General features: G+C 40.4%; 1 protein-coding gene across 1 annotated transcript; it reads left to right on the plus strand.

The window, feature by feature from the left end:
• The first annotated feature begins 312 nt into the window (after positions 1-312).
• Positions 313-2,031, plus strand: RTL3 (retrotransposon Gag like 3). Its single transcript, XM_068963192.1, is given in 4 exon segments — positions 313-495; positions 497-676; positions 749-1,448; positions 1,451-2,031. Coding segments are annotated over 4 exon segments (1,644 nt in total).
• Positions 2,032-10,529: the final 8,498 nt, after the last annotated feature.

Below are 10,529 nucleotides of genomic sequence, written 5' to 3' on the forward strand. Positions count from 1 at the left end.
ATAAGCCTATAGTAAAAGAAATCCAGCACTGTCGAGCAACTTTTGTTATTATTTATTTCAAATGAGTGCTTTCCACAGTTTCTGACCCTCAGATAACACTCTCTTCACAGTGTACCTAATATCTCCCTTTGCTGAGCTCTGGAGGCTCACAGTGACCTCTTGTTAATCAATTTTGTTGGGACACAGATCCCCATTTTCTTGAAAGCTCACGGAGCCTGATATCTGCCTGTGAGGAGCTTTTAGAAAGATCTCACAAGCACTCACCTACTCTCTCAGCAGCAAACTGCCAAACCAACCTCATTTCCTTAAAAGATGATGGAGGACTTAGCAGCTTCCTATATTGCTCTGAAATCAGAGAATGAAATTCTGCAGGCACAAGTGCAACAGCTGATGGAGGAAAATACTGCCTTGCAGTCCCTCATTCCAGAACTCCAGAAGCCCCAAGCAGCCAAGGAGGATGAACCACTCCAGGAGACCCAGAGACCCCCAGAGTCCCCTGGATTTTCCAGCAGTCTTGGAACCCCAAGAGCCCCCAGATATTGAGGAGTCCCAGAAGCCCAGAGAGTCTCAGGACCTCCAAGCCTGGGAGACCTCAGCAGTTCAGGAGCCCCAAAAGTCCTTGGAGTCCCTAGCAGCTCCAGGGTCCCTGGAGCCCCCAGCAACCCAAGATCCCCAAGTACCTCCAATAATCTACAAACTTTCAGGAGCCTGGAGATCCCAAAAGCCCTCAGAGGCCAAGGAGCCTCAGAAGCTCCCAATGGCCCAGGAGGACCATAAACCCTCAGAATTCAAGGAGGCTCAGAAGTCCTCAGATACCCAGAATGCCCCAGCAGGCCAGGAGCCCCAGGAATTAGAGCCCCGGCACTCCCCAAATGCCCAGGAGCTACAGGAGGCACCAAAATGCCAAGATACCTCTAGACACCTGGAATTCTTTGAGTTTCCTGCTCCCCAGGAGCTCCAGGATCCTAAAGATGCCCAAGAATTCCTAGGACTCATAACATCCAAGGAGTCCCTGGACAGTCTAACAGCTACTGAAACAACAACAGCTTCAGAGTTTCCACAGTCTTCCAATGAGTTAGATGCTGAAGCTTTCCTCCTAGAATATTCTTTAGCCTTCAGTAGGGATATCCAGAAGATTCCTGAGTTTCTGGTTCAATTGAAGAGTTCCATGAGAGTCAGAGGGTGCCTGTATCCCACCAAAGCAGCTCTGGTAAGCTTTGTTGGCAACTATTTCTTAGGTAAAGAAGAAAAGTGGTTCCAGCCATTAGTAGATATCCAAAGCCCCCTGCTGGAGCAATTTGAAAGTTCCATGCAAGTGCTTCAGGATACTTTTGACAATCCAGAAAATATGGAAGATGCCAACCACCACATCCATAAGCTCTTCCAACGAGAGGACCATGTCCACCAGTATGCAACCCACTTCCACCCCATTATTCAAGAACAAAAATGGGTGAAAGCACTCTCTGCATCCAATTTCAGGAAGGGCTTGCCAGTTCTATCTGAAGTGAACTGTCTCACACAAGCCCAGCTACCAATTTGTCTGATCTGATCACCCAATACATCTCCATAGAAGAGAAGCTAAGTGGTAAACCTGATCCAAGTCCACAAGATGCAAGTCCCTCTGAGGAGAAAGCTGGCCTCCAGAGTTTACCAACTGAAAAGCAGCCAGTGCAGGCTTCAAGCTGTCACCAACACCTCAGTGAAGCTGAATGAGCCTGTTGCTGTGAAGGCCACATGTGCCTCTACTGTGGACATTCTGGTCATTTCACCAGAGATTTCCCTGTCAAGCCTCATCATGCCCAGCAGGTGGGAAACATTGAGGTCCTGCAGCAAGGGGGAACCCGGGCGGGCCAATCTACAAATATGCATCCCCCTCACTTCCAATATCCATATTTCGTACACCATGGTTTATTGTTGAAATCCTACTGGGAAGACGACAGCTCTTTGAGCAAGCTACAGTGGATTCAGGCTCCTATAGAAACAGCATTGACCACTCTGTGGTTCTTCAAGAGAAACTGCCCACCACCGTAACAACTTTCCTCTGATGCTGGAAACTGTAAATGGCCATACATTGATTAATGGAGCCATAACCAAGGAAACACCACCTGTTGAAGTTAAAATTGGAAACCATGTTGAAGAGCTCCAGTTTGACATTATTCATGCACTAAGGTACCCTCTGATTCTTGGAATCCACTGGCTTGAAACACATGATCCTAACATTGAGTGGAGTACCCACACTATATCTTTTCCATCCCGTTATTGTCACTACAATTGCTTCAGGCACAGGTGGAATAGAAGACATAATGATGAGATAACTGCTGGGTAGATTCTTTGTCCTAGTGACTACTCCAAGAAACCTATCTTCTGTAAACTCAGCTGTCATCAGCATTTGCCGCTCCCAGAATCTTCCACTGAATCTCTGGCAATGAACTAAGGCTACCTGTACAACAACCCTGCCTCTTGGATTGTGAACTGAACCTGATAACTTTGAGTTGCATTTTTTTTCACCAATCCTTCATGCCCCCTTCTTTGAACCCTGCATTAATGTGGGGCTGTTTTAATTACAATTTATTCTAACAATATGCATGAGAATAGATAATAGAAACCAACATCTAAAAATGTAGTTGTTATATTGACTTGATTTTTTCCTTGTCAAGATTTTCTTTATCACAACAATTGCAGCATCTTTTCAATAAAGAAAATAAATTTGCAAGTGATTAAAAAAAAACTATAAACAGGTGCAAATTCTACTAGTGTTTTAATTATTTCTTGATTTAGCTGAGTGAATGAATAAGACACAAGTAAATTAGGAGGGGGAGAGGGAAGGAGGAAGGGAGGGAGGCAATTGTAGTCTCAAAGCTTGAATATTCCAGTAGTAATATGTCAGTGAGTGATGGAGTACAGGAAGGTGGAGAGAGCGGGGGACTGGTTGGAGTGGAGGTAGACTGGATGAGAAATGGAGGAATTAGAGAGAGGATAGAGGGAAAGTTTAGAAGAGAGTTTGGGGAAAATTAGAAGGAGGTTGAAAAGGACTCAGAGGAGAGTTAGGAGCTGCTGAGAGCAGGGGTGAGAGGAAGGGTAAATTCCTACAAAATTAAGGGCATGCTGACAGAGACATTGAGCAGCTTTGAAAGCACACTTCTTGGACTTCATAAATTAACCAAACAAAGGCCCTGGAGAAGATAATGAGATCCCTCAGTAACCAAGCTTTCCTGGTAAAGTGACACGATCTTATTCCTTGCAGCAGGGAAATTTGCCCTAAAGTTTATGCCTATTAATGTGTTCTTGTTGGTGCACAGGAGCAGAGTGGAAGGAATCAACTTTGAACACTTGCAGATCATTAGTAGCCAACTATATCTGCTCTGCTAGACAGGCTGCTTGCATGACACACAGAGTCAAGTCAAGGAAAGGAACTTGTGTTCTTATGGACCTGAGAGGGGCTAATGTCCCAACTTAAATCACACAAACAGATGAACTACAGGTTGGGAGTGTGGGTAGAGGGGGTTGAATCTCCAGGTCTCCAGGGATTTCCAGAAATATGACAAGTATGCTTCCTCTGTATTTTGAACACTCCTTTGTGAGTCTTTCTGAGGCCATTGGAAGGAGATTTTGCTTCTTACTTAGACAAGTAAACAAATATATAATCATAACCCTAGAAGGAATGATGCTGAAGATGAAACTCCAGTACTTTGGCCACCTCATGCAAAGAGTTGACTCATTGGAAAAGACTCTGATGCTAGGAGGGATTGAGGGCAGGAGGAAAAGGGGATGACAGAGGATGAGATGGCTTGATGGCATCACTGACTCGGTGGACGTGAGTCTGAGTGAACTCTGGGAGTTGGTGATGGACAGGGAGGCCTGGCGTGCTGCGATTCATGGGGTCGCAAAGAGTCGGACACGACTGAGTGACTGAAATGAACTGAACTGAACCCTAGAACGAGATAGGTGAGGAATTTACCATTCATTGAGCCTGTAATATTTTCCAGCTACAATGTCTGGCGTGTTATACACATTAATTATTTCCTTATTTCTAGAACAACCCGGTGAAGTAGGTATGTTTGCTCCTGTTTCATCAATGAGCTAACAGTGCTCCAGTAAAGCTATTCACTCATCCAAAGTCACAAAGCTAGTAAGTGGGTAGAGGCCTCTTTGGCTTTTGAAGCCTGTGCCCTTTCCTCTATCACATGTGAATATCCATAATGCAGTGGTGAGAAACAAACAAGATTGTGGCAGCAGAGACCTAAATTAAATAATCTTAAAAAGTAGAGGAAAACTCAGAAGAAAAATTGTAGAGACTATTTCATAGTAGTTCTGTTTCCCCAGTTCCCTTGATCTCACCCCAAATTCCTCATCATCACAAATTTCCCTTTTGTATCTTTTGGAGAACTTCCTTTTTCAACTAATGGTACTTTTTCATGGACATTGGACCCTCATGAACAGTTATTTACCTGTAGGACCTGTGCACTATATAGCAGTGTGTGTACCACCCCTTAGATTGTCTGAATAGCCATTTCCATAACCAATCCAAATCCTCTGAAACCTTAAATTCTACCTCTTATAGTCCTCACTGGCCTCTGCTTCCTTCCCTGAATAGTTTAACACATTTAATCATCATATACCATCTTGAGGTATATGGATACATTTTTTAGGTGTATCTCCTATAACCCCCAACCTACCACTCTAACACACACAGATAGTCTGGGTAACAGAGATGAAACCTTCTACATTCCTACATTTGATAGCATAGCCTAATACAGTGCCCTGCACAAAGAAGTTCTCCAAAGTGATTGATTCAATGACATTGAATTACCACTAACCAGAGAGGGGTGCTCATTTATATATCATGGGCTCTTCTTATTTTTTTTTTTCTCACTCAATTGCTTATCTCTACCACCAAAATCAAGCACTATCAATCAATGTAGAATTCAAGACAAAAATGCTTAAAAGCACTATAAAGGAAAAACACCATTTGCCAAAATACCTGAGGCTATCAGGACTGAGAGGATACATCGGACATAGGAATTGCAATGTTAAAACTAGAAACAGTTCCAGGAAAACTGAGATGATTTGTCAGCTGACTTGGGCTCTACATTTTTCTATCTGGCTTTAGAGGTTTATTTGACTACAGTACAATCCTTTGTTTCAGGAAAAAGATCCATTATCTAATCATAGAATCACAGAATTTGTGAGTTTCATGAAAAAGAAATGCAAAAAGGCAAAATGGCTGTCTGGGGAGGCCTTACAAATAGCTGTGAAAAGAAGAGAGGTGGAAAGCAAAGGAGAAAAGGAAAGATATAAGCATCTGAATGCAAAATTCAAAAGAATAGCAAGAAGAGATAAGAAAGGCTTCTCAGCAATCAATGTAAAGAAACAGAGGAAAAGAACAGAATGGGAAAGACTAGAGATCTCTTCAAGAAAATTAGAGATACCAAGGGAATATTTCATGCAAAGATGGGCTCCATAAAGGACAGAAATGGTATGGACCTAAAAGAAGCAGAAGATATTAAGAAGATGTGGCGAGAATACACAGAAGAACTGTAGACCTGGATACACAGAAGAACTTCATGACCTGGATAATCACGATGGTGTGATCACTCATCTAGAGTCAGATATCCTGGAATGTGAAGTCAAGTGGGCCTTAGAAAGCATCACTACGAACAAAGCTAGTGGAGGTGATGGCATTCCAACTGAGCTATTTCAAATCCTGAAAGATGATGCTGTGAAAGTGCTACACTCAATATGTCAGCAAATTTGTAAAACCCAGCAGTCGCTGGGTCAGGACTGGAAAAGGTCAGTTTTCATTCCAGTCCCAAAGAACGGCAATACCAAAGGATGCTCAAACTACCGCACAATTGCACTCATCTCACACGCTAGTAAAGTAATCCTCAAAATTCTCCAAGTGAGACTTCAACAGTACGTGAACCAAGAACTTCCAGATGTTCAGGCTGGATTTAGAAAAGGCAGAGGAACCAGAGATCAAATTGCCAACATCTGCTGAATCATAGAAAAAGCAAGAGAGTTCCAGAAAAACACCTATTTCTGCTTTATAGACTATGCCAAAGCCTTTGACTGGATCACAATAAACTGTAGAAAATTCTGAAAGAGATGGGAATACCAGACCGCCTGACCTGCCTCTTGAGAAATCTGTATGCAGGCCAGGAAGCAACAGTTAGAACTGGACATGGAACAACAGACTGGTTCCAAATAAGAAAAGGAGTACGTCAAGGCTGTATATTGTCACCCTGCTTATTTAACTTCTATGCAGAGTACATCACGAGAAACGCTGGGCTGGAAGAAACACAAGCTGGAATCAAGATTGCCGGGAGAAATATGAATGACCTCAGATATGCAGATGACACCACCCTTATGGCAGAAAGTGAAGAGGAACTAAAAAGCCTCTTGATGAAAGTGAAAGAGGAGAGTGAAAAAGTTGGCTTAAAGCTCAACATTCAGAAAGCGAAGATCATGGCATCCGGTCCCATCACTTCATGGGAAATAGATGGGGAAACAGTGGAAACAGTGTCAGACTTTATTTTTGGGGGCTCCAAAATCACTGCAGATGGTGACTGCAGCCATGAAATTAAAAGACACTTACTACTTGGAAGGAAAGCTATGATCAACCTAGATAATATATTCAAAAGCAGAGGCATTACTTTGCCAAATATGGTCCATCTAGTCAAGGCTATGGTTTTTCCGGTAGTCATGTATGGATGTGAGAGTTGGACTGTGAAGAAGGTTGAGCACCGAAGAATTGATGCTTTTGAACTGTGGTGTTGGAGAAGACTCTTGAGAGTCCCTTGGACTGCAAGGAGATCCAACCAGTCCATTCTGAAGGAGATCAGCCCTGGGATTTCTTTGTAAAGAATGATGCTAAAGCTGAAACTCCAGTCCTTTGGCCACCTCATGCGAAGAGTTGACTCATTGGAAAAAATGTTGATGCCAGGAGGGTTGAGGGCAGGAGGAGAAGGGGACGACAGAGGATGAGATGGCTGGATGGCATCACTGACTCAATGGACGTGAATCTGAGTGAACTCCTGGAGTTGGTGATGGTCAGGGAGGCCTGGTGTGCTGCGATTCATGGGGTCGCAAAGAGTCGGACAGGACTGAGGGACTGAACTGAACTGAAAAGACTCAAGAAGTCTATTTCCTGTATTTTACAAATGAAAGCATTGATGAGGTTCAGAGAAAGGAAACATACTTGATCGAGATAACTTCCTGCTATCTGGATCTCCTGACTCCATATCTAGTGTTCTTTTCACCAGAAACCACAATTCTAACCTAGTAGTTAAAACTCAAATATATGGCCAGGACTGAGCTAGGTACTGTGGACAGTGTCTATAAAGTATAACATGAGAGGTTTACAATGTGATGAAGGAGAAAATAAATAGCAAGCATTAGACATGGCTTCCCAGGTGGCTCAGTGGGTAAAGAAGCTGCCTGAAATGTAGGAGATGACAGAGACATGGGTTCGATTACTGAGTTGGGAAGATCCCCTGGAGAACGGCATGGCAACCAACTCCAGTATTTTTGCCTGGAAAATCCCATGGACAGAAGAGCCTGGCAGGTTACAGTCCATAGGTTGCAAAGAGGCAGACATGACTGAAGCAACTGAGCACACAGCACACAGACAGCTAGCATAAAATCAAATATGTAGAAACAAATACACCAAATACACCAAACTGAAACATTGTATAAGCTGATAAAGGTAACAATAATATCTACCATTTAATGAGCACTTGGGTTGTACAAGACTTTTGGACCAGGTGATTTAGGTATTTGCAACTGTCTACATGGCAGATTTTATTATGCAAATCAAATGTATTGCTCTAGTTCTTAAAGTACCTGTATATTTCAAAAGCTATGGCAAACCAACACAATATTGTAATTAGCCTCCAATTAAAATAAATAAATTAAATAATAAAAATTCTTCTTCATTAAAGAAAAAAAGCTACGTTTTTAAAAGATTGTTTAAGGATAAATTATTTTAAACTATATTAATATAATATTCAGCTTATTACTAGATATCAAATATTAAATAACAAAGGCAATATATGAGTCAGAACACTAGGGGCCAGGAGATTAAGAATAAATTCTTAATTTTATCACTTACTAGCTATACAACCCATATTGTTTATGAAATGGGGAATATAATACTTCTTTTACCTAACCAACCAAGTTAGAAAAAGCACAGAATGAAATATCTTGTGTTTAAAAAGCATTATGCTTGTAGACTTTTGGATCGCAGCTGGAGAGGCTGTGGAGAAAAGGGAACCCTCTTACACTGTTGGTGGGAATGCAAACTAGTACAGCCACTATGGAGAACAGTGTGGAGATTCCTTAAAAAGCTGGAAATAGAACTGCCTTATGACCCAGCAATCCCACTGCTGGGCATACACACTGAGGAAACCAGAATTGAAAGAGACACGTGTACCCCAATTTTCATCACAGCACTGTTTATAATAGCCAGGACATGGAAGCAACCTAGATGTCCATCAGCAGATGAATGGATAAGAGATCTGTGGTACATATACACAATGGAGTATTATACTCAGCCATTGTTAAGAATACATTTGAATCAGTTCTAATGAGGTGGATGAAACTGGAGCTTACTATACAGTGTGAAGTAAGCCAGAAAGAAAAACACCAATACAGTATACTAATGCATATATATGGAATTTAGAAAGATGGTAATGATAACCCTGTATGTGAGACACCAAAAGAGACACAGATGTATAGAACAGTCTTTTGGACTCAGAGGGAGAGGGATAGGGTGGGATGATTTGGGAGAATGACATTGAAACATGTATAATATCATATATGAAATGAATCGCCAGTCCAGGTTCGATGCATGATACTGGATACTTGGGGCTGGTGCACTGAGACGACCCAGAGGGATGGTATGGGGAGGAAAGAGGGAGGGGGGTTCAGGACGGGGAACACTTGTATACCTGTTGCGGATTCATGTTGATGTATGGTAAAACCAATACAATATTGTAAAGTAATTAACCTCCAGTTAAAATAAATAATAATAATATATTTTTTAAAATAAAAAGCATTATGAGATAAACAATAAGGTCTAACTGTATATCACAAGGAATTATACTCAGTATTCTATAATGAACCATAATAGAAAAGAATATGAAAAAATATATATATATGTGAATCACTTTTCTGTAAACCAGAAACTAATGCAACATTGTAAATCAACTATTTTTCAATTAAAACTTTAATTTAAAAATTTAAAAAGCATTAGAAAGTTGAAAATGCTGTATAAATGAATGGTATTATAGTAACTTATGTTCGTAATAATGACCCCAAAGCCCTTCATTGTATGAAAACACAGGTCTAATTTAATTTCAATTTTACATACCTCTAGTAAATATTTTCTACATGCTGGGCACTCTATATTGTTGATCAAAGCAAGATTCAGTTATGTTTAATATAAATATTGCATTAAGTAATTTCTGTTATTATTATAAAGTATTTGAAATAGGAATAATAATTCTTGTCATATGCACCAGCACTCTATTTACCAGAATATTATATTATTTAAAATGCCACTTTCTTCCTAGGGCATATCAATTAAATTATAATATAATCGGTCTGAGCTTTTTTCTTCATCTACTTAGCTCAACCTAGAGAAAACAAGCCAGAACAAGCTTAATATTTATACCCACACCAAAAGAAAGTTAAATTAAAACTCATGTGACTGCTCTCACTTCTATTTCCAATTTATATGATTTTTAAGTAAAAAATAATTGAAAGTTAAAAGGTCAAACTATCAGCCTCTGAGTTAGTCATAATGTCTGTAGGAAACAATTGATATTATCATTTACTATGACTAACAAGACTCTCATTTCACTTATTATCTGCTTCACAGTGATTCTAATATGTGAGAAAGTTTGATGAAGTGTTTTTAGTTTGGAGAATGTGGGATGTGTTCTAACTAGGTTAGTCGGAGAGGGGAGAAGTAACACATGCCAACGGTAGTCAAGTATGAAGTGTCTTACTTGGCTCAAATGGGAGGACCATTATACCTTGTGATACAGATAAAAACAGGATATGGGACAGAAAAATGGGATATGGGACAGAAACACAGGATAGTCATATGTGTACAGGATATCTGGTAACATAGAATTCACATGAGAAAAAGAAAGCATGACATTTTACAACCACACAGAACAGAATGTCTCAAACTCTACAGCTGAGATCACTGTTTTTCTTAGCCTTTTCATATTGCTTTTTTCCTGTCAGTTATACCACAGATACCACATAATAGACAACAAGTGAACCAGCTGCATTACTAGAGAAACTCTTCTGATTATTGGAAGAAAATGAGGTTTGAAAGCCAATATCATTAAAGGCATTAAAAAGGTGAATACTTAAGGGAATTTCCATATTTCAACTTCTACTTTTACAACACTGCCTTCCGTTGTAAAATTGAACATGTATTTGAAACAATGAGGGAGAGATCAATTAGGCACAAGGCAAAATAAAATAACACTTAAGAATTAACAATATTTAGTGGG

This window comes from Capricornis sumatraensis, chromosome X, assembly GCF_032405125.1.
Source record: "Capricornis sumatraensis isolate serow.1 chromosome X, serow.2, whole genome shotgun sequence".
Lineage (NCBI taxonomy): Eukaryota > Metazoa > Chordata > Mammalia > Artiodactyla > Bovidae > Capricornis > Capricornis sumatraensis.